General features: G+C 54.6%; 2 protein-coding genes across 7 annotated transcripts in view; one reads left to right on the top strand and one right to left on the bottom strand.

The window, feature by feature from the left end:
- The window catches only part of SORL1 (sortilin related receptor 1), a 37,972-nt gene extending 24,006 nt beyond the window's left edge, over positions 1-13,966 (bottom strand). For all 3 annotated transcript variants that reach the window (XM_017738469.1, XM_017738468.1, XM_008636907.2), the window contains exons 1-19: positions 13,819-13,966; positions 13,403-13,528; positions 12,964-13,125; positions 12,183-12,250; positions 11,730-11,910; positions 9,750-9,851; positions 8,833-9,002; positions 8,490-8,682; positions 8,198-8,315; positions 7,628-7,701; positions 5,925-6,013; positions 5,634-5,812; positions 4,796-4,982; positions 3,658-3,786; positions 3,354-3,439; positions 1,638-1,810; positions 1,337-1,468; positions 1,116-1,207; positions 249-495 (exon numbers count right to left, since the gene is read on the bottom strand). In XM_017738469.1, coding sequence (XP_017593958.1) covers positions 249-495; positions 1,116-1,207; positions 1,337-1,468; positions 1,638-1,810; positions 3,354-3,439; positions 3,658-3,786; positions 4,796-4,982; positions 5,634-5,812; positions 5,925-6,013; positions 7,628-7,701; positions 8,198-8,315; positions 8,490-8,682; positions 8,833-9,002; positions 9,750-9,851; positions 11,730-11,910; positions 12,183-12,250; positions 12,964-13,125; positions 13,403-13,528; positions 13,819-13,908 — 2,598 coding nt within the window. In that variant the 5' untranslated portion in view covers positions 13,909-13,966. The remainder of the gene's footprint in view (positions 1-248; positions 496-1,115; positions 1,208-1,336; positions 1,469-1,637; positions 1,811-3,353; positions 3,440-3,657; positions 3,787-4,795; positions 4,983-5,633; positions 5,813-5,924; positions 6,014-7,627; positions 7,702-8,197; positions 8,316-8,489; positions 8,683-8,832; positions 9,003-9,749; positions 9,852-11,729; positions 11,911-12,182; positions 12,251-12,963; positions 13,126-13,402; positions 13,529-13,818) is intronic.
- LOC108447688 overlaps positions 1-17,987 on the top strand; it is an 89,969-nt gene extending 71,982 nt beyond the window's left edge. The window contains exons 3-7 of one of the 4 annotated variants that reach the window (XR_001863349.1): positions 9,169-9,464; positions 10,292-11,143; positions 12,118-12,264; positions 13,898-14,087; positions 16,539-17,977. Coding sequence is in view for 1 of the 4 variants with exons in the window: in XM_017738470.1 (XP_017593959.1) it covers positions 9,169-9,464; positions 10,292-10,455 (460 nt within the window). In the remaining 3 variants the exon portion in view is untranslated. Of the gene's footprint in view, positions 1-9,168; positions 9,465-10,291; positions 11,321-11,879; positions 11,972-12,117; positions 12,265-13,897; positions 14,088-16,538 lie in introns of those variants that run through there. The other 3 variants (XR_001863350.1, XR_001863351.1, XM_017738470.1) reach the window with 3 other exon arrangements.
- The last annotated feature ends 4,087 nt before the right edge of the window (positions 17,988-22,074 follow it).

Here is a 22,074-nt window from a genome sequence, read left to right on the forward strand (position 1 = left end):
GCAGGAATGGGATCTGCTGGGTGGCAAACGTCACAGTGCAGCTGCTTGGGAATGTTGGTCCTGGGTTTGACTGCACTTGCCTGCCCGTTTCAGGGATTTGTGGGAATGTGCCGGGAGCAGAAAGAGAGCAAGCATCATGCCTGCTCCAAATCACATCCCTGTCCTTCAAATTCAGTGTGCTCAGTGCTCCTCCAGCACCAGCCTCAGAGCCTGCATGCTACGGAAAAAATGACAACGGGGAAACAAACCTTAAATACGGCAATGGCATAGGGGTGAGGGAGGCTGTCCAGGATCACAGATCTCTGCATCCCATTGAAATCGACCCTCTCGATCCTGTCCATGTAGGCTTCAGTCCAGTAGATCCAGTGGTCATCCACAGAAATGCCGTTTGGCCACCGCACGCCCTCCGAGACGATGCACGCGGCCAGCGACCCATCCATGTCACTTCTGTAGATGCCAGCCCTGGAGTCGCCCCAGTCTGTCCAGAACATCAGCCTGGCAGCAGGCAGAGAGGTTACTCGAAATCCTCCCAGAGCAGCTCATCAAAAGGAAGCAGGTTAGGAGAGGCAGAGGTTGGAATGCTTTACATTCCATGTCTCCTGCCCGACATGCCTTTGAACAGGGAGCTCTGCAATTCTAATGAACACCACCAGCAGATTTATGAGCAGCACAGAGGCTTTTCAGCTGCAAGCTCTGTGGTGGGAGTGCAGCTGCAGGTTACCTTGCCATGAACTGCTCGGGTTTGTCAGAGCTACATTTGCAGCCGAGGCCAAACCCCAGAAAGATGTAACTTGCATTTGGCTCTTGAATTCGAGCACTGCTCGGTTTCTCACCTGCAGCTTTCCCCGCTGACCAGACCAGTTTTACTGGCAGGAAAAGTTATTTGCTAATGGGTATGTGTGGGTAGGAAGGAATAAACAGTTTGTGATCTGTGCCCTGAGGGAGTTGGTGCCTTGGTAGTTGGGAACACTATGGGGACAGTGGGCTCCACAGGACAGGACTGTGCTGTGCCTGTCCCCCATTTCACCTCGCCAAGCTGTCCTCCCTGAGGAGGTGAAGGATCAGCAGTTTCCCTGGGGAATAGAGGGAAATACTTGTGATGTTTTCTGTCTTACCCATCTCGGGGAACCAGAGCCAGGGCTCTGGGTCGCTCCAGTATTGAGGCGTTGAGGACGGTGAGTCTCAGGTCTCCGTCTGGATTGGCGACCTAGACCCAAAACCAAACCCAGGACAGGTGTGTTTGCTATGGGCACTGCTTGAAGTGACACGAAATCTGTGTCAGGCAATTACTGCTCCTTAATAAAATAAGCACTGCCACAGGTGGGCAGAGCTGTACCTCGATTTTGGGAATCCCAGCATTGACCCAGTAGAGCAGCTGGCTGAGAGGTTCAAAAGCCAAAGCTTCCACTGTTTCCAGCCCAGTGCTTACAATTATTTCCTGCCCAGAGCTGCCGTTGAGACAAAGACGCTGGAAAAAAAATTAAAACAATCAGATTAAAAGATGAGGATCTGCCTCAGCCTGAAGGTCAGGTGACAGGCAGCTCGGAGGGGAGGAGTACCAGGACAAACATTTCCATTTCGGGTGTGGATGCAACACCCGGGTGCAAGGAGGTGATGCCTCCCTGCTCGTGGCTCACCTGGATAATGTCCAGAGTGACATCAGCCCAGTACAGGCAGTTGTGCTCGTAGTCAAAATCCAGGGCCACAGCCCCCCTGAGCCCGGCCAGGGGCAGCTCCTCGCTGACGCCCGAGGCGAGGTCGTAGCGGTGGATGGAGTAGCGGGTGGCGTAGAGAATGAACTCGTTCTCTTCTGCAACAACAGTGCCTGATTTAGGGGCCATTTCTGGGCTACTTGAGGGGCAAAAAAAGAAAATAGCAGGTGTTTTTCACCCCTGGTCTTAGCACCTCGGGGAGGCAAAGAGCCTTTGGCTCAGTGGGATTAGGTTAATGAGAATGTGGTAATAGCCTCACATGGGGCCGGGCACACACACTGTGGGCATTGTCTGGTCCAGGAGGAGGAGGAGGAGGCAGGGCTGGCAGAACCTGCCCCAACCCCTTTCTTCCCACTTTAGTGCTGCCAATGGGAAACAAAATACTGATCTCCTCTTCCTCCAAAAAAAACATTAAAAAAGAGTGGGAGTGATGCAAATCTGCAAGTCCTCAGGGACGCTGGCCCCACAGGAAATATCCCAGAGTGGGTTTTGTTTCCAAACGGAGCCGAGTCCTGGTAATGGGATCCTGGTTCGGGACAAAGTCTCCCGGGCATCATCCCACCACCGGTCAGGTCCAGTAATGCTATTAATGAGTGGAGCTAATGTCAGTAGGTAACTCTGGCTGTGCATCCCTAATGAGATTATACGGAGATATGAAACAGATACTGTACATGAAATTGTTACCATGGAGAGAGCCGGAGACGATCCGCAAACACTCTGGGAACACGGCACTTCAAAGGCCGGCCCGCTGGGGATGGCAGGTTTATTTTGCAATCAGCAGGGCCCTTCTCAGCATGCCCGACACAGCTCTCCAAATAGCTCAAGAGGGCTCGGAGGGGTGAATAACGTGTCAGGAGTGAAGCTAAGTGCAGCGCTGGCAGGAGTCCCAGCACAGGGGATGCTTCCCTGCGCTGTTGAGCACCTGGAATATCTTTTGCGCTCTGAAAAATTTTAGGGCAGCGCAGGGGAAACCTCCTGCCCTGCTCAGCTCCCCAGCCCTTCCATGAGCCCCTGCCCTGCCTGAGGCTCCGGAGCTGCAGCACGGCAGCAATGCTGATCACGCAGCTCGTGACGGCAGATTAAATTAAAGCTGTAATGAGCAGAATGCAAATAACTCTGGCAGCACAGGGGCACAGGACTGTTACAGTGCCCTGTATGTTTGAGAGGAGAAAATAAGGATGGGGGATGTATTTTGGCAGGCAGAGGCGCGAGGGCTGAAGGGCAGCCCCGGTCTGGCCCCAAAGGGCCATCGTTCAGCTGTACAGGGTGGCTGTCACAGGGTGGGACATTCCCAAGGGGATCTTCCCAAGGATTGGGGTGTCTTTGATCTAATTCCTGTCTTTCTGGTTGGGTTCAAGCCAGCTACAGCAAGGACATGACCAGGATAAAAGAGTTCCTGCTTGCAGCCTGCCCCTGAGGGCTTCAGAGGGCTCTGCACTGTGGGCAGACGCTGCTCCCAAGCAGGACCCTCAGAAGCTCTGGCCACGGGACAGGAGAGGGCGATTTGTAACCCACCCAGGGCCCTGCGTCACAGGTTTTGTCTGAGAGCCCTCTGGGACTCTGTGCCTGGTCCCTCAGGCACCAGCCAAAGGTTTTATGAATGGAGCCCTTGTGCCCACAGCAGATCCTGCACACACTCACCCGCCAGCGGGCACGGCACCAGCTCCCCCTCGAGCCGCGACTCGATGTCTCCACCCGTGCAAGTGTCCCCAGAGATCTTTCTGTAGCTGCAACACACAGAGCCAGGCACTTTATTCCATGGAAAAAACTGTGAACAAACCACCCTGTGCAGCCACAATAAGCTGTGGTGTTTAATTGCCGTGTATGTCCTAACGTGCCGTTTGTTTGCTGCCACTTTTGTGGGTTTTGTGGTTGTTTGGGGTTTTTTTAATGATAAATTCCAGCACTTGGAAGATCGGGTTGCCCTCCCAAGCACAGAACATACCCTCGAGTCTTCCTGTAGGTTGAGCCAACAGGGCAAGGGACTGGTGGGTCATAGGGTTTCCCAGCAAACTCAGAGTCAGGGACACAAACTTCTAAGGATAAGTCATCGCTCAGTTTGAAGCCAAAATCACTGCAAGGAGAAGAAAGATGTAAGGAGGGACAGGGAAAAGCACAAAATGCAGCCACGCTCTACTATGAGTCTATTTTTGCACAGAATTTTTAAGACCCCAAAGTGACTGTTCATTTGTTATCGGTATTTGGCTGCACAGAACCTCTCCGAGCCAGCCAGGACGTTTCAAGAACATTTTGCAAATCAGCTTTGCCAGTGGCTGGGCAGGCTGGGGAAGGTGAGGCAGAGCTGAGCCAGTGTGCTCTGCAAAGCTGGCTGCAAGCCCCAGCCCTGCTGCTTGGCTGGCTCAGGTCACTGCTCTGTCTCTTGGCTGGTCCTGCTGGTAAAATGGGAGTGACAGTGCGGCTGTTCTCTGGAAACCGCTGCGGGGCAGAGAGGTTTTGTCAGTGGGATTTTGCAGGGAGCCCAGGGCTGAATTCTGAGGCAGGATCCCACCAGCCCTGCCCTCGGTCTGCTCGTGGTGAGCCAGACTTGGTCTCAGCATCAGACAGGCGGATGTGGACCGGAGCGGTCTGGGGTGAGCTCCACTGAAAGCACAGTCCCTGAAAAGCAGCTCCCTTTCTAACCCCAGGCCTTTGCATCAGGTTGCCAGAGCGTGTTTCCTGCTCCTGGAAGCTGTGCAGTGTCAGGATTGTGGGAATTGCAGTCCAAGTGCAATAGCAGGGCCAGCTGCACCCCTGTGGCTAAAGAATCACAAAGATTTTTAGTGGATCTCTGTCTGGGATGGGAAATTATCCATTATCATTTGGAAGGTGATGGATTAACAATACTTCCTCTTCCGTGGAACCTTTCAGAGGCTCCCAAAAGCCTCTAAAGACATTAATTAAGTCTCATGCCCCGTTATTAATGAAAGGATGTTTTCACTCTGTTTAGTTTCCTCTCTGCTATAAAATGAAGCAGCGACACTCCAAGCTACGTAAATTGGATATTTGTTCACTCGAAGCGATTGGTCACAGATACTTATCTTGGATTTACAGTCCAGACTAAAAGAAATTAATTGGTATTTTACCATTCAAAGTCCTCCCTCGTACAAGAGCAGTTGGAGACCATGACAGGCCTGTCAAAATCTTCCCCATTGAAGCAGGTCGCATGAGGAGTCCTCCTTTTGAAAACGGTTTTATGCCCCAGTAAACATTCATTGCCTCGCTCGTCCGAGGGTGACCACAGCTTGTAGTCGTTCTCTGTGCAAGGGACCCCTGAGAGGAGAAGCAAGGCTGGAGCGCAGGAAGGTGCAGCTCTTGCAGCACCCCAGACCAAGGGTCCACAGGCAGAGACATGCAGATGTCCCTGGTGCCCAGGGGTGCCAGGGCTGCTGGCATAACCCTCCTCTGGCACAAAACTTCCCCCGAAGTACAAGGCCCCAGCCCTGTCCCACAGGGAAAGGCAAGGCAAGGAGCGTTCCAGCTGGGAGCGTGCAGCGGCACGCGGTGACAGGAGGGAACAGGCAGCTCCGTGGCAGTGACAGGGAATCTGAATGAAGTTGTTCTGGTTACCAAACAGATCCGTTCCCAACAAAATGTCGAGGGAATCAGTGATAAATTTTAGTCAAGCAAATTCGTCTGCTGGGTTTAACTGCGCTTTGATTAAAATGCTGCCTCGCAATCAAAGCTAAAATGGGTTATAAAACATTCATAGGCACAAGCCTTCAGAAGGAAGTTTTTTCTTTCCCCTTTTCAACAAATTCCTCAGTGAGGAGGGAAGGAATACAGGGAGAGCACAGGGAACATGAGTGCCTTCAGCAGCTGTGTCCACGTGGACATGAGACATGAAGGACAGGGCACGAGGAGGTGCCCTCTCTCCTACCCACAGAGCCACCCCAGAGATGGCTCTGCCACCTGTCCCCTTACCCAGCACGTCAGTGGTGTTGATCTGCAGGATCAGCCAGCTGTGGCCGTTCTCCTTGTAGGAGCCAAAGATGGTGAATATGGTGCTCTTCTCGCCGGGCTCGGTCAGGAGGCCGTACACAAACACCGGCTTCTCCGAGAAGGTGAAGACTTTCCAGGTTTCCCCTTCGTTTGTGCTGTACCTGCAGAAAGGAGATTGGGAGAGGTGTCAGGGGCATCTCCTGCCCGCTGCAGGGCACTCTCTGCCATCCCCAGCCCAAGCACCAGGGGCAGTTCCTGTGCCCTGACACTCACTTGAGCTGGTCGGTCTCGGTGCCTTGCGCGATGGCCACGAGAATTCCACCGTGGTCACCCCAAGTGTAGTAGTGGGGTCCAGACAGTGCCTGGAAGAGAGACAGTGCTGAGGGGTGATCAGAGCTGTGCTGAACGAGGGGAAAATGGCTTTGTCAGAAACTCTGCCTGACCCAGGCTAATGCTTCAGCCTTGGCCAAGCCAAGCATGTGGAGGCACGAGAAATTCGAGTGTTTGTGGGACACCATCTGCAGGTGAGAACAGCCAGCCCATTTCCCCTTATGGCTGTGGGTGAGAGCTGCCCTGAGCCCTGGACTCTGCTCCTCCTGTGCTTTGTGCATGGAAAGAATCAGTGGAAGAAGCGCCATGACACGAAACCAGAGCCCATCACTCCTCCTCTCATCTGTCACGTCTGTGAGGCTCTCCTGACACCCAGCTGCAACTCGTGGCCTTCCCAGGACTGCAGAGAAGGGTTGGTTCTCAGGCTGTGGAAGGTCTCGTGAATGTTCAGAGAGAAGTGGGGCCATGGCATGCAGAAACAAGCCCTGGAGACAATTCATCCATGCATCCCGTGGAAAGAAGCTTGGATTTCACGCTCACCTACACCTCCAGCACACAATCAGCTTTGCTTTCCCATCCAGGGAGCCCAGAGCACTTCAGGATGAAAACAGGGAGCTTGTCCATGCCAGACCCTGCTCACAGGATGTGCTGTCACACTTGGGGACATTCTTACACAGGGCACTGAATGCATTGTTCCTTTCTTCTCTGGGCTCTGAAATCACCCCAGTGATCTGCAGAGCAGGGAGCCTCCCAGCCTGCTGCTGGCCAAAGGCGAGGGGAGGGAGTTGTGGTGCTGCCTCTCAGCTCCACTGCTGGGTCATTCTGCACCTCTGCTCATGATACAAAGACCAGTCAGTGCTGGTGACTTGGGTCAGTGCTCCCTCATCATGTTTTAATTGCACTTCAAGGCAAACCTGTGCAGCTTGGCACCTGAAAGTCTCCATTTTTGGACACCCTGCCCCATCTGTGAGCTCCTGCCTGGCTGCAGGGTCCCCACGGCAGCTCTCCAGCTGGGTTTTGGAGCCAGGAGCAGCCTGTGAACCACCTCTGGCAGCAGCCAGACCTGTGGCGTGTCCCCACCGCCGCTGCAGCTGCCCAGACCTCACCCCGACCGCGCAGCACTCGCCGGGGGAGAAGGAGGCTGCTCAATTCCCGGGATTAAATAGCTTGCAGATGCTGGAATACCACATTACACCGGCTGCAGAGTGCACAGGCGGACCACAAGCACTGCCACAGACCAGAACATCCACTCAGTAAACAGCAGCAAACTCCCCATAAACCCAGGGACAGCATCCCATTTTTCTGGAAGAAGCCAGAGCCTCTCCAAACCCTCCCACAGATGAAGTCCTGGCTGTCAGTCCCATTTAAAGACACCAAATGACCCGTGCTGAGGGAAAGTCCTGCCAGGTGAAAAGGAGAAATAGAGGAGGGAGCTCTCCTGTGTTTGAATCCACCACCCACACCAGAGGTTCAGCTCTGGTCCTTCATCTAAAGACCTTTTTCCCTCAGTTTTAAGGCATTGAGCACCTTCCAGCTCTTGGACTCATATGAAACCACCTTTAATGCAACTTATCTATATTGCTGCCAACATTCTCCCTGCTCCCCCACCACCCTGGCTGATCTGGCAGGTGTAAGAGCAGCCTTACCTCTCTCCACCTGGCTCCAGCACTGCTCGAGACATAAACATTGGTTTTCCTTGCCATATTCTTGCCAACGGAGCCTGGGAGAAGGGGAGAAATCATCCTCCTTGAGAAATGCAAAGTGATTGCTCAAGAGGAAGCCAGACACCTCCAAACTATTTTTATCTGTGATTGAGGAGCTGATTTTTCACACTACAAACTAATCCCTTCAAAAGCAAATATTTCAAGGGCTATTACAAGTTTTAAAAGCAGATGGGGGGAAAGCCCATGGCTACAAACATGATTAAACCAAATGTGTGCATTCTTCAGGAACAGAGCGAGACAAACAGGAATTTCTGAATCTTCAAGAAGCCCTTCATGAGGATCAGGAAAGAGGATCAGAACAGAGCAGGTTTCTCACATCTCTGTGCTGCAGTGAAATGCTCATGCTGTAATTACTGTACAGGGACTGCAGCAGAGAAAGGACAGCAAAATGCACCACTTAATTGCGTTTTATAACCTGCTTGTACAAACGAAATAGTGCCAAACTCCTCTGTCCTGACAACAACACCCCCCGAGCCAAGGGAGAAGCAGTACCAGTGGCAATGATCAGTCCTGGCGCTGACTCCTTGGAGAGGATGGGCATCCTGCGCAGCTGGAAATTCAGCAGCTGGCTCAGGCGCTGGGCCAGGTGGAGAGAGCAGCCCTGGGACAACTGGGAAAGCAGAGCACAGTGGGTCAACATCCCTCCCTCATCCTACCTAGTGCAGCCCTCTCTGCTTGGAAAGGCGAGGAGGGACTCCTTCGCCGTGGCATCGGCCCATCACCACTAGACCACGTCCCCACTTTTTGGGGGGCCTTGTCCCTGTGCCACCCCAGCCTGCGGTACCTGGCAGTCGATGTGCTCCCCATAGTGGGTCTGTGCCGGGGGCTGCAGCAGCTCCCAGGTGCCGCCCTTGTCGAAGGTGATGACGGAGCGCATGTTCTCCTCGCTGAAGGAGCCGTTGATCAGCGTGGCGATGTAGACGCCCTGCACGCCTTCCACGCGGTGGAAATCCGCAAAGGGCTCGTTGGCAAAGTACCTGTGGGGTCGGTGAAGTGGAAGTTGAGCTCCCCCGTGGGTCTGGGGAAGGGGGGATCGTCAGACAAAGGTAATGCATTGATCCAACCTAGCCAGAAATCACAGGTTTTGGTTGATGTTCTCATTCGCCATCGGGTGAGCCCCATCTTACCTGACCAAGGTGTCGCTGCCAGCTCCCCCTGGGCTGTAGTAGAGCACATTTTCTAGGGACAGGGAGAACTTCAGGCCCTCTGCCTCCGAGATGTAGAGGTTGGTGCGGTTGTTGTCGTGGCTGACACACACAAACACCTGGTCCTCCGAGGCATCAGCGATGTAAAATTCCTTTGGGACACAAAGAAGGGGCTTTGTGTGTGTGTGTGCACACAGGGAGGGTTTACACACAGGCTGGTTTGTATTTCCTCTTAGCTTCCTTCCAGCTTTTTGTATTTTTTCCATTCAGCAGGTGGAAAATCTTCACTTTGCTTTTCCTGTTGTGTTCCCCCCACAGGGATTCCCGTCCTGCGCTCTGCAAAGCCCCCTGGAAGCACCACTGGTTGCCAAGCCCCATCCGTGCTGGATCTCTGGAGCCCCCTGAGGCTGGGAGTGCACCCCACTGCTCTGCCAAGCACCAAGAACTTGCTTCTCGTGCCCTTCTTCATTGCCCCCCCAGCCTGGGGACACCACGGCACATCTGGTCCGTGGATCAAGGACTCTTTGCAAGCCCTGCCTGTGCCCTGGGCTTCCTCAGCCTGCAAGAATTGGATGCTCCAGGCCATGCCAGTGCACCCCACGCCATAGGAAGAGGTAAAGTCCCCAAAAGCAGAGTCAGAGCAGTGGGATCAGCCCCTCTCTGGCATCTGGGCTTTGCCACCAGCCTCCATCCCAGTGCTGGCGGAAGCGGGTGATTGTCCAGGTGCCATCATGTAAACCACAAGATCATCCCATCGTGAGCCTTTGCTCTGCCACCGCCCCCAGCAGGGTCATTCGAGGTCCCTTCCCCCTCCTACAGCATCTGGAGCTGGTGCTGACGCCACAGGGTGTCCTTGGCAAGGCAGGGAGCTGGGAGGCTGCTCGGGAAGCACCACTTACCTTAATTGGATGCTTGGTAACGAACTGTGCCACCCGCATGGGCTTGCGGTTGAAGGAGACCCAGAGCTGGACCGAGGGCGGCTGTGAGCTGCCAAGCAAACGCTGTGCAGAGAACAGGGACACGTTAGCAGGGGCTCTCACCCCCCAGGTCACCCTGATCTCCACTGGGATCACCCAGTGCCTGGGACTTCCCCCTCCCTGCATGTGGGCAAAGCGTGGCAGCTGCCCGATGCTGGGAGCAGTGATCCCCGCTCAGGGTTTAAATTGCCACAGCCAGGGCTCAGCACGGAGACAAACTGCCCTTCCTGGCCAGCTGGGTGGGGGTCAGCAGGCTGATTTTAATTCCTCCTCTTTCCTCAGAGCACACTGTCCTTTCCTTCCTATTTTTACCGATTTGCGCAAAACGAAAGGCGCCGGTGCGAAGCTGAGAAAGCAAAAAAGCTGGGGGCAACCTATTTCATACAGGATGCCAATGGTGAGGACCTAAACCCAGATCTAGGCTCCAAAAATAAGCGGCCTGTTTTTTTTTTTTTTTTTCCCAGGCTCTGTATCACTAAGCAACCGTGCCTCCCACGGAAAGGAGCAGAAGTCAGAGCCCTGCCTGCTGCTGCCACGCAGCCTGTCCTTTCCCCAGCACCGCCCCTGCTGCGGCCAGGCTTGGAGGCAAGTGCCTCATTCCAGACCTGAGGATGTGATTCCCAAATGAGGGGTTTGCAGCCAGCCTCCCTCAGTCTCAGTATTTCCCAGCAGCGTTTGCCATGGTGTGGAATGTGGGTGATTTTATTGATGTTTAGCCATTACAGCTGCAGGAGGAAGCAAGGCGTGCTGCCCGCTGGCCCCTGAGTGCTCCAGAAACAGAAAAATCTCCAAAGCACCCCCAAATGGAGCTCAAACCCTCTTGGTCCTTTCAGGATGCTGTCCCTGAGCTGAGCAGCTTCTCTGCAGAGACACAAACCACCCCCAGCATTTCACCCAACACCAGCAGCGAGCCCTCGATAAAATCTCCTGCAAACCACAGAGCAGGCACAGCGCCAAGGGGCCGGGCCCTGGGAGTTACAGACTGTACTACCTGCAAGAGAGGCTTCTGAGAAACTGAAATTGCTCTGCAAGTGCTTCCTGCTTCTGTCAGACACCTGCTCAGGGGGCCGGAGGTGACACACCCATCACTTACTGCCTAGGAAACCCTCCCGAGTTCTGCCAGCAGTCGCCCCTAAATAAAGGTTCCTTCTTAAAACAGTCGATGGCAGCTGCAGGGGAGAAAAGCATCTTCTGAAAAGAAAGCTGCTCCTTCAATTCTAGAAGGATCAGGACTTTGTGCCTCTGGTGCTGTTTCTGATCCTCTAGAAAGGCCTTGCCCTCAGAGGAAGCACCGACACTTCCTTGCTTCCTTTCAGGTTTGTCCAAATTTGGCCAACAACTGTAAAAAGCACAGGGAGGCTCCGGCTGCAGAGGGACCAAAAGACCCCTTTTGCTCACCCACATCCTCTTTTCTTAGGAAAACAGACTGAAAATCCAGCTTTCCTTCCAGGCTGGAGCACATTAGGCTGCTTGGACCTCGTCCACATTTGATGGTAATCTCCTCTGACAAGCAGCCTCCTATAACCACCGAGCTGCCAAGCCACATCCCCCTTTCCCTGCCACCCCCACCCCGATGTCCTTCCCAGCCATCCTGTGGTTTTTCCCAGGTCCCAGCCCTCTGCAGGCTGACCTACTTCTGCCCAGCCTGCCGGAGGCCGGGGTATGGAAACACCACGGGGAGAGCGGCACGGGCAGCCACTGCTGTGTCCATGACAGCGTGAGCCCACGGGGGTGGCAGCTGCCAGGCAGGCTGGGTGACACCTCTGTGACAAGCTAAATGTGAGCTCTGAAGGCTGTGAGGTGCAGCAGGCAGTGGCGTCATCCCTGGCAGATACTCTTGCCCACCGTGGTTCTGCACCACATCCTCGACCCTCGGCGGTGAATTCCTCACGTGTCACTCACCACAGACTTGGTTGCAAACATGTATTTGTCCCTGAGCTGGAAGTCTTCAACGTCTTCCAGGATTATCTCCTTGTTTTCCCGGCTCTGGAAGAAGTCTGTGCTGCGGATGACCGTGGAGGCCCCGGAGGGCTCGTGCCGCTCGATGTACACCGTGCTGGGCTTGTCGTAGGGCTCAACCCCCCTGGGGAGGACAGGGGACATGGTGGGATTGGAGAAGAAGGCAGCAGGAGCAAGGAGATGGGGTAGGGGGAATGGGCAACACCCTTGGGTGCCAGTGTGGGTGGCTGTCACTTGCCACCCCGCTGTGGCACATCCCCACAGCGCACGGTGAGGGGAGCAGGGGCAGGGCTGGAACACACCCTGGTACCCGGATTCTTGGTTCCCACAGGGCAGCAAACAACGCAAGAAGTGAGGAATGAGAGAAGACAGGAGCTGGGTGCACGCAATACGTACCAAGAAAAGGACTTCACGTGTTCCTGAATCATTATCCAGGTCTGGCCAAAATCGTCTGATTTCCAGAGCTGCAACGACAAAGGTGAGAGATGCCAGTGGGAGTGGGACACAAACAGACCCAATCCTTCAAGAGACCCAATGTGTCCATCCATGACTACTCTCATGACTTCTTTTCATGTAGCAGCTCCTGGAGCAGCAGCAAGCTTTCTAACAGAACACCCCAAACAGCAAAAGACTGGCCTTTAGCCTTCTACTAGCAGGATTTCCCACTGTTTCACCTCCAGGTTTTACTCACTGTGTCTCTCTGAATGTGCTGGAACTATTTTCAATCTTTACCCAATAGCTCCCAAGGGCGAAAAAAGTGTTTGTATTCAAGCAGCAATTTGTTATTCAGGACCTAAAGCCAAACCACAGGCCCACATGAAACACTGCAGAGGTCATCCTGCCTCAGCTGCCAGGGCTCTGTGGTGAGTTATGACCACGATTGTTGGGGTGATGGATATGGTCGGGAGCAGCGTGGATGGAGGAAAAGGAAGGGAAGTAAGACACCCATCCTGCAGGTATTATATCCTCATTCTCCAGAGGTAGGAACAAGAGAGACTGTAGGGAAGGGAGTGTCCTGGCCAATTTGGGACAGCTCTGTGTGCAAGATCAGACACCCTGAATGGCCAAAGCATGAACCCTGGCACAAGGCAGGGCGGCCCTCAGCTGTGGGGGACATGGGAATGTCACAGCAGGGCAGGGGTAGGATGCTGGCTCCCCACCTAAGCAAAGTGCTCACCTGCTTATTAGGGTGAGACCTGTCAAAGCCCAAGAGGAGGTTGGGGTTCCTGCTGTGCAGGAGGAGGTCTGCTGCTCTGAAGGGAATGGAGAAGCCTTGGATGGTGTTGCAGAAGTTGGTGGTGATCCAGAGGTACGGGGCGAAGGCGTCCACAAAGATGTACTGGGAGTGGAGGGACAGACAGGGGAGAAGGGAAGGTCAGAGCAGAGCTCAGGCTGGCAGCGATGAAGACAATGTCCCAGGGGAGCCTTTGGGAGGGCAAACTCTGGAGGAGAAGAATTTGGCTGTCCCAGCCACCCCTCTCCCGCCACACTCTGAGTGTCACCAAACCATACAAGAAGTGCCTGGCACATGCCACCTCTGCCCCAGGGACAGCCCAAGGGGTGTGCAGGCTCACTGTGACAGCAGGGATAAAGCCCCAGCTGCCACGTGCCCTCACCCTCTTGTTGTCGGCCGGGCTGTGGTAGAACTGGGCGATGGCCACCTCGCTGCTGTTCCCCCCGTCAAAGCTGAACCTCTCCGAAATCTTCTTAAAGCTCTTCCCATAGTCATAGGACACATAAACCTGCAAAGGAGAAGCCCCAGAGTGAGAAGCACAAAGTTCTGGGCTCCCTTCTGACAGATTTGGTGGAAACTCAGTAAACTGCAAGGCTTTGAGATTTCCCGACCATGCCTTGAGCCCATGGGGCAACAGAGGATATTAAATTATTTTGTCCCTCTCTACCCAAACTCGTGGGCCTTTTTTTGTTTCTCAGGACACAAGAGCAAGTCAGGCTGTAGCTCAGCAGCCACCATCACCTTGCCTGGCCCAGAAGCAGAAGGTGCACCTGGACAGGGCCAGGGGGTGTTACTTACATCGCTGTTTTTGGGACCCAGCAAGGACAGGCTGTCCCTGGCCAAGGCCACAATCACGTTGCTCTTCTCTCCTGCCCAGTGAACGACCATCTGATTGTGGGAATCGTTGAGGCTGACCTGCAACACCAAGGGAAAGGACACCCTGAGTCACAGCCTCAGCCACAGCAAGCTCCCGCTCGTGCCACCCCTCCTTGGAAATACCAGACTTTGGGAAAACTCATTCAAAGCAGCATCTCTCCTGAACGTGTAGGCAGAATGTGCCTAAAAGGGTACGTTTTCCCCTTATTCTTCCTCCGAAAAACAGGATTCGGGGGATGATGAGAATGAAAACTCACACCAAGGACTGAGAAGTGTTTGCAAATCCAGGCTGATGAGGCCACAGGGAAACAGTGGCAGCTTTCTGCCTGACGGGAAGCAGAGGGCCAGGCACTGATGCCTTCTCTCTGGTGACCAGTGACAGGACTCGAGGGGCTGTCAGGAAGCTGTTTCAGGGGAGGTTTAGGCTGGATTTCAGGGAAAGGTTCTTCCCCCAGAGGGTGCTGGGCACTGCCCAGGCTCCCCAGAGAATGGGCACGGCCCCAAGGCTGCCAGAGCTCCAGGAGCATTTGGACAGCACTCTCAGGGTGGGATTGTTGGGGTATCTGTGCAGGGCAAGGGGCTGGGAACCTTCCAGCTCTGGATATTCCACAATTCCAAAGGCCCTGCCGATTTCCAGCGCACACACGATGCCGTTATTCCCGTGTGTGCTGTATCTGCCAGCAAAGCGCTGGTTTCTATGGGGAAGCTCTTGCAGCATCACCACAGTGGGAGCTGAAGGTGCAGGACAAACCCTCAGTGGCTGTCACCAGCGAGCAGGGACAGGCAGGCGTGCTGGGAGAGCCGGGGACAGCAGCTCAGCTCGGCCATGGATGGGTGCCCCACTCCCTGCAGCAGAGGACGTGCGTGCCTGAGCCCTCGCACGCCACAGCTCAGCCCAGGGCTGCTAACCCCGAGCTCAGGGCCTCGGGAAACTGTAAAAATACAGGGATAAGCCCTTCTTAGGCTTGATAACCTGCAGCTCTCGCTGACCCCGGGATCAGCGAGCAGCACCGCCTGGAAGAAGGGGCTGCTTTAACCTCCAGCAAGAGAAACACTTGGAAAAACAAGGTCTTTATTCTGCGAGAACAGGGAGGGGGGGAGAGCCAAGCAGAAACCCTCAAATCCCTCTTATGCAATAGGCTCACAGGAGGGGAAAGAGAACCGAACTCAGCCCCGGCAGGGAGCAGCCCCCGGGCCCGGTGCCCCCCGGCTGCCCGGGCAGGGACCCCCTCACCAGGCAAACCCCGCCGGAGCTCCGGGCCACGAACGCAGCGCAGATTTAGGTCAGGCAGCAGCATCAGCTACAAAGCCACGCAGCCGGAGCCCTGCGTGCCCGCCGGAAAAAAAAAAATTAAAAAAAAATGAAAAGGAAGACACTCTGTTTGAGGATGCAGGGAAACAGGGCGGAGAAGGAGGAATTGCTGCTGCCCGCTGAGACAGCAGGGAGACAGCCTCGGGTGTGGAACCAGCGCAGCTCTGCACTCCCGCTCCCCCTCCCCTCCTCTGGAAGCAGAATAACCCCGTTTAAATCTCCGACATCTCTGATGGTTATTTTGGGTGCAGCTTTTTTGGGTGCCCAGCTGTGCTCGGGCTGGAGTTGGGCACTGTTAGGAACACAAAACTTGGCCCTTTGGATCCTCTCAGTCAAGAGGGGTTTGTTACTCAGTGTCACTTTTAATAGTACTGCTCGTTTGGTTTGGTTTTTTTTTCCCACAAGAAATCAGACACTAGGAGTTTGAAAAGCAGGAAAACCAAAGGAGACTCCTATCTGCACCTTGATTGAACTTCAGCAGTAAAACTCTACAGCTATTCTTCTTGTAAGATAAAGCAGACAGTGGAACTCCTTTTGGGAGACTTCGAAAGAGCAGTAAAACCCAAAAACCAGGGGCAACGTGTTTGGGTTCAGGAGAGCCAGCTGAGCTTCGTTAGTCCCTGAGGAGCTGGGTGAGCTCAGGCAGCCTCACTATGGCAGGGCCCCTATTTAAAGGCAAACTGGAGGCAGGCAAGGTTTGGCTCCCTGGTAGGAGGGAGAAAAAAAAAGAAGCTCTTAGTAGAGGGTGTAAAGCCGGAGAAGGCAGCACAAGGATGCTGTAAGTCTCCCAGGAAGGGGTTGTACAGCAGTGGCTCGGGTTTAGGAGCTGTGCGGTTTTGTGTTTGCTGCCTTGCAGCCCCTCAGAGCTCTGTGGGGACCCCATGGCTCAGGGGAGCACCAACCAGGACCCCACAGACAGCAGCTGGTGTCCCTTTAGCCAGGATGGGGTTTGTGGAACAGCTTTGCAATAAGGCTGCTGTTAGGGACCCTGCCCTGCTGCTGTGGCACTGTCACAGCGTCCCCACCTCCCCTAGCAGGGGACACCTTCCTGGGGAACTGGTGTAACCTCTGAACAGGCAGTGACTGGTGCTTAATGGAAACAGCATTTAGCATAAATTCCACTTAATGGGGAAGCGTTTTGGTCTTTGCCAAGCCATTAAGTGTATATGAAATATGCATGAAATTCTAATTCGTCCTCCTAATATGTAAGGTGCCAAATGAAGTCCAGGAGGGGAAAACTGGAGCCAAGACGTAGCAGAGGCTGCTTGTAGCTGTAGTTAATGTAGTTAATGTTTCTAGCTTTGCTATGTGTTTATTTCTTTGTCAACAGCACCTTCCAACAAATGAATGCCCTGCAGGAATGGGATGGGAAGAAGACAGCCCCTGGAGCTGCCCTCCAAGAGCAGGTACGAGCTTCAGGGGTGCAGCTCCAGGCTGGGCTGGCAGAGGGGATGTCTGGGAGCTGAGATGGGAGGGTTGCCCTGCTGAGCCTGGAGAGGTGATGGCTGTCAGTAACTGAGGGGACCTGGGTGGGTAGAGTGCAGTGCTGACTCCTCGAGTGCCCCGAGCTGGGAGAAGAGTCCTGATCCGTGTTCTTTGGCACCTAAACACCAGCTTCCCTTCTGTCACATCCTTCTTGGTTGCCTATGCCCAGCTTTGGAGTTTGGAGGATTTTGGTTGTGGAGGTGGCTCACCCCTGGCACGCGACAAATGTGAAAGCCGGGGCTCCAGCGTGGTCAGGGGATGAGAGACTGGCAGGAACAGCTCCTCGGAGCTGCTCTCAAGCCCTTCCCTCCCCAGAGCACTCTCAATCCCAGCCTTGGAGCCCCTGCTCTGCATGGGAAATGTGACTTCCCCATGCAGAAATCCCACCGCTGGCTGTGGTGAGCTGCCAGCAGAAACATCGTGTGCTGGCTGATTTGTAACAGCGGTGACAAGTGACAGGACAGCATTAGGGGCTACTCCTGGTGTCCAGCGGGGCTGGGAGCTCACTGTGTGTATCCCTGGTTTGCTTTGTTGAGGATTAATGCTCCAGCTCTAGGGCTGGGACTGCAGCTCAGGCCGGGCGCTCACGATTCCTCAGGAGGTGATGCACTGTGACAGCTCAGGGGCTGAGGCTCAGTGCTGTAAAACTGAGTGCAGAACAAAGATTCCTAGGGATCACTGGGGTGTTTTCCCATCCTCCAACTGACCCACAAACAAATGCAGTTCCCGGGGAATTTCGAAATAGTTAATAAGTTATTACTACTGTTTGATAAGTGAGGCTGGCAGGGAGCAAGGGTCCTCTGCGGCTGTGAGCGGCTGCTGAAACCATCCAAGTGTTGCCATCAGCTCGGATCACAGCTTCAGGGCTGCCAGGACACGCGTGGAGAAGGGGAATGGGCTAAATATTTTGATCCCAGCAGCTGGGGGAATGAGGATGGGGCTGAAGAAGGGGTCAGAAGCAAAGCTGCTGCCCGGATAGCAGAGGGTAGAAAAAGAAAAGGTGCTCTGACCGTGCTCCTCCTCATTCCAGCTCGCTGGAAGCTGCAGAGGACAAGTGCCAGGCCTTTCGTCCCCATTCCCTGTGCCTCCCCCGGCAGGGCTTACGCAAGATCCCGGCCCCAGAGTGCCATGGGTGGCTCCTGCGTTCCCGGCACGCCGCGTTCCCCGCGCGCTCCCGCTAAAGCTTCATTACGGCACCTTCTGCTCTGCTCCCGAGCATCTGTTTCCAGCCCTGCCATGATATTTTAAAATACAGCCTGTGCCTGCCGTGGCGCTGCTTGTGGCTTGGACTGAAAATGCCAGGGTCTGAAATCATTGATATGAAACACGGGTGACTCATTTTGGAGAGCGCCAGGCCCCGCGTTAATTTAGTTAATACTGAAATCATCCGCTCGCAGGGCTGTTTTCTCTCTGCCACCACCAAGAGAGCTCTCCCTGAGCTGCTGTTTCCAGGAGAATGGAAAAGGTAGGGGAGGGGGAAGATTGGGGTCAGGACAGCAATCCAGAAACAACCCCAAAAACAAGCTGGGATCTCCTAAATTGATAGAGGGACAGGCATGTCATGGGAATGGAGGCTGCCCCAGCAGATTTGGGAAGGGCTGATGAAATCCACTCCCCCATAATGAAGGATGAAGGTGGCAGAGAAGGTCTAAAGTGCGCCATGAGCTTGTCATTCCCGCTCTGGAAAGCTTGAGCGATGCCCCTGGGACACCACAGCGCTCACAGGATCTGAGAGGAAGCTGCTGGAGGGGAAAAACAATGGATAAAACCACAAATACCTCTCCCAGCCACCACGGTGCCAAGAGCAGGAACTGTGTGGCTTCCAGAGATCGAGCTCTGGCAAAAAGCAAATGCCAGGAGCGAGGAAACCTTCTTAGGGTGGCCACAAAAGACCCAGCAACGGGGAGGGGGACCTGCTAACACAAAGGAGGAAGAAAGGGACATGGCTGGGACATGCTGTCACCAGCCAGGGCACCTCCAGAAGGTTAAAGTCTGATCTGGGAAGGGCTCTGCCAGGCTGGCAAAGTAGGTCAAAATTAAGTATGGTTCAGTTGCGATGCAGGATGCAGCGTGACTGATGTCTGCGCTCCCAGGGCTGGATGGCATCCGCCCTGCAGAGCATCTCTGTCTCCTGAGAGGAGCAAGGCTCTCTGCCAGTTTTGCACGTTTGAGAGGAGGTTATCTGAGGTCTCCATCAGCACAGAGGGATTGGCAGTGTCAAGGTCAAGTGGTGGGCTGATAAGAGGTCAGGTCATAGTAAATAGCCTGGAAATGATGAAAACTTGGTGCTTTCCTCAAAGGCAGGGTTGGTTATCACCAGGAAACAGGAAGGTTGGGAGCAATGAAGTAGCTCCCCCCAGAAGGGGAAGAGAAAAATGATGCTAGGGCAGAACCTGACACTGGTTCAGGGGACAGGAAGGCACAGAGGTGACAGCCACACGAAGGTTATGGGCACAGGGAGAGGCTCAAGCCTTGCAGTGGCAGCAGAGAGGGGAAGTGGCTGGCCCAGGGGCCACCAACACTTAGAGAAGATGTCTTTTGTCCCAGCGTAGTTTAAGGCAAAGACTTCTTGTGAGCTATGTGCTTTAGGGGGTGGCTTTAGATAAACCCTTTCCAAAGAAGGGCAAAGGATGTCTGCAGGTAAAGGTCAGATCTGTGTTAGCAGTGTAAATGCTCTCATAACTCCCTTCTCCCCCTCAGGACCAGCAGATCCAATCTGGGCTCCTGCCCCAGCATTTTTCCTCTCTGTCTGTCACAGCCATGACACAACACTCGCCAGGTAGCCGTGCCCATGGTCACCCTCCAGCCCAGCACATACACAGGCAGCCAAAGTGGCTGCTTTTCTCTCCCCTGTTTGTTGCAGCCCATGTGGTTCACCCCCGGCAGCCGGGATTTATGTGGGATGGTGGGGAGGTTCCATGGAAATGGAGAATCCTGGAGCCAGGCCCTGTCTCCAGGTCTGAGCAGGGATATGTAGGCAGGAGCACAAAGGTTGTGAGGGGACAGGAGGGTGGGGGGCAGACCAGCCACTGTGGTGGTGACCGGGGGCTCGTGCCAGGAGCAGGAGGGCAGGGTGAGGTGCCGTGCTTGAGGAAAGGGTTCAGGGAGCCCTGCTGGCCCCCAGGGGGTGAAGTTTTCTTGCCCTGGCGATGCTTCTCTGCTGTCAGTGGCATCCTAGAAAAGTCCTGTCTCGTGTCAGTGCCTGCTTCAAACAGTCTGTCCATTGTAACCCTCACCAACAATCCCATGGAGGTGAGGGCTGTGCAAGGGAACAAAACCCGCTCTGTCTCGGAGCTGACGGACACCAGAGTCGGGGTTTCAGTCTCTTGATTGCTGCTGCTGCAGAGTCAGAAAAACCAAGGAAAAGCCACAGAGGGGGTTAGGCTGATGGTCCTGCTATTTGGTGATGTTCCTGGAAAGTTTTGCTGCAGCCTGCCCGGCAAGGATGTGATCAGCAGTGAGGGTCCAGATAAAGAATCCAAGCAACATCCTGTGCTTGCGCTTTGGTGTCCAAGGCAAGAGGGCTCCAGGCCTGTTCCTGACAGTGCTGAGTAAGCAGAGTTTGGCTGCTGAGGAGCTACAAAGGGTTTGGATGTTCTTCCCCTGCTTGGTTCCAGACAGAGCGGTGCATGCCTCCCTCTGCTCCCCTGATGTCATCACCCACACCAGCAGCAAACCCCGCTCTCCTGCACCCCTGAGCTGAGCCTGGGCCCTCAGCTGAACCACCAGCCTGTTTCAGGGCCACTGTCGAGAGCCAGGGAAGGGCAGGGAGTTTTGGGGCACAAGCCAGAGCGTAGCATATGGCCAAGTGACCTGCCAAAGGCACGGGAGTGGGATGTGTCCCAGATAAGGGACTGCAGTGACACGGCATGAGGATGCTCGGTCCAAGCACTGCCCCTTATGCTGATGTCCCTGAGAGAGGAGTGCTTTGACTGCATGATTTTCTGCTGGGATTGGAGTGCCGGAGAGCTGGGGGAGGGAGGTCATGGGGCTTGTTGGGTGCTTGTGACCAGGCACGAGACCCCTGAGCACGGTGCTGCACAGCTTTTCCGGCTTCCCGGGCATTAGTGACTTGTGTGGTCAGATCTGTAATGCAGCCTAGGACACACGGGCTCCCTCTGGTCCCTTTTATTAAAACAGACCCCTGATTTAAAGCACTGCAGCACTTGGGAGAACTCAGGACTGTTGTTTAATATCAAACAACTCTTCCTGGTGATGCATCTGGGCTGTAAAATTTGCCCCAAAGCAGAGGAAGGAATGGGTGCTGTGTGCTTTGCTGCCAGTGAGAGCAACTCCACTCTCCAGGCAAATCCCCTCTGGAAGCTTGAGGCAGTGAGAAAAGCCCAAACAATGGCAAACTGTTGAACTCCCACTGCTTCCTATTAGTCCTGTCCCAGATGGAGACAGGGTTACTGCACCCTCCTGGATCTGCAGCTCCGTGCCCAGGTGACAGGGACATTCCTGCCAGAGCAGCCCTCTACCTGGCAGGTGGGCTGGATGGAAGGCACGGGGAGACAGAAGGGAAAGTGCCACCAATGTCTCTCCATAGATAAGAGACAAGTGTCATGTTTTCTTCTAAAATGGGGTAGCTGTGTTATGCTAAAAACAGCCAAACGCTGAGGAGGTAGAGGAGGCGAAGCAGATTTTCAAGGGGAGGAGGAGCAGCTTTTCCCTAAACAAGGGAACAGAAGGGCTTTAGGAGCAGCACCAGCCCTGCATGTGCCCCTCCAGCAGCTCCAGGGCTGGCCCTGCCTCATGACCGGCTCCTTCTCATCCTACGAGTAGCTAAAAGGGGAAATTATAGAGCACCCCGGGGGAAAGCACTATCCTTCAGATGCCACTGAAGGCTCGAAGCCTCTCCTCAAGTGTGCCATGTCCCTCCGTGGGCTGGTTCCCCCCCCCCCACCAGCATGTTGGGCACGTGATGGGGACACAGGCAGTGTCAGCAAGGAGGAACAAGTAGGGCAGCGAAATGTAATCCAGCATGTGGGGACATCAAAAATCAAGTAGAACCTTTAAGGCTGAAGCTTTCCACAGCTGAAAGTCCGAGTGTAATTTGTCATCCCCCCCCCCAAAAGAGATGGAAAAGAGGGGGTGAGGGGGAGCCCTCATGGCAAAACTTGCCAGTGAATCGAGCCCGAGCAGGGGTACTTTCAGAAAAAGCAGTTTCTGTATTTTCCTGCAAAGAGCAACTCCGCTCCCCTTCTTTTCCAAGGATCAGTAGAGGATGGCTCAGACAAGCAGAGCAGCCCTTCTCGCGGGGAAGGACGCGGTGCCTCGCCAATAGCCATGTCTTCCCCGGCGTCCCCTCTCCGTGCCCGGCTCCCACCGCGAGCATCCCTGGAGGCGCCGCTGCCCCGGCGCTCGCCCGCGGGGACTCG

The sequence above is a fragment of the Corvus brachyrhynchos genome, unplaced genomic scaffold, assembly GCF_000691975.1.
Source record: "Corvus brachyrhynchos isolate BGI_N302 unplaced genomic scaffold, ASM69197v1 scaffold46, whole genome shotgun sequence".
Lineage (NCBI taxonomy): Eukaryota > Metazoa > Chordata > Aves > Passeriformes > Corvidae > Corvus > Corvus brachyrhynchos.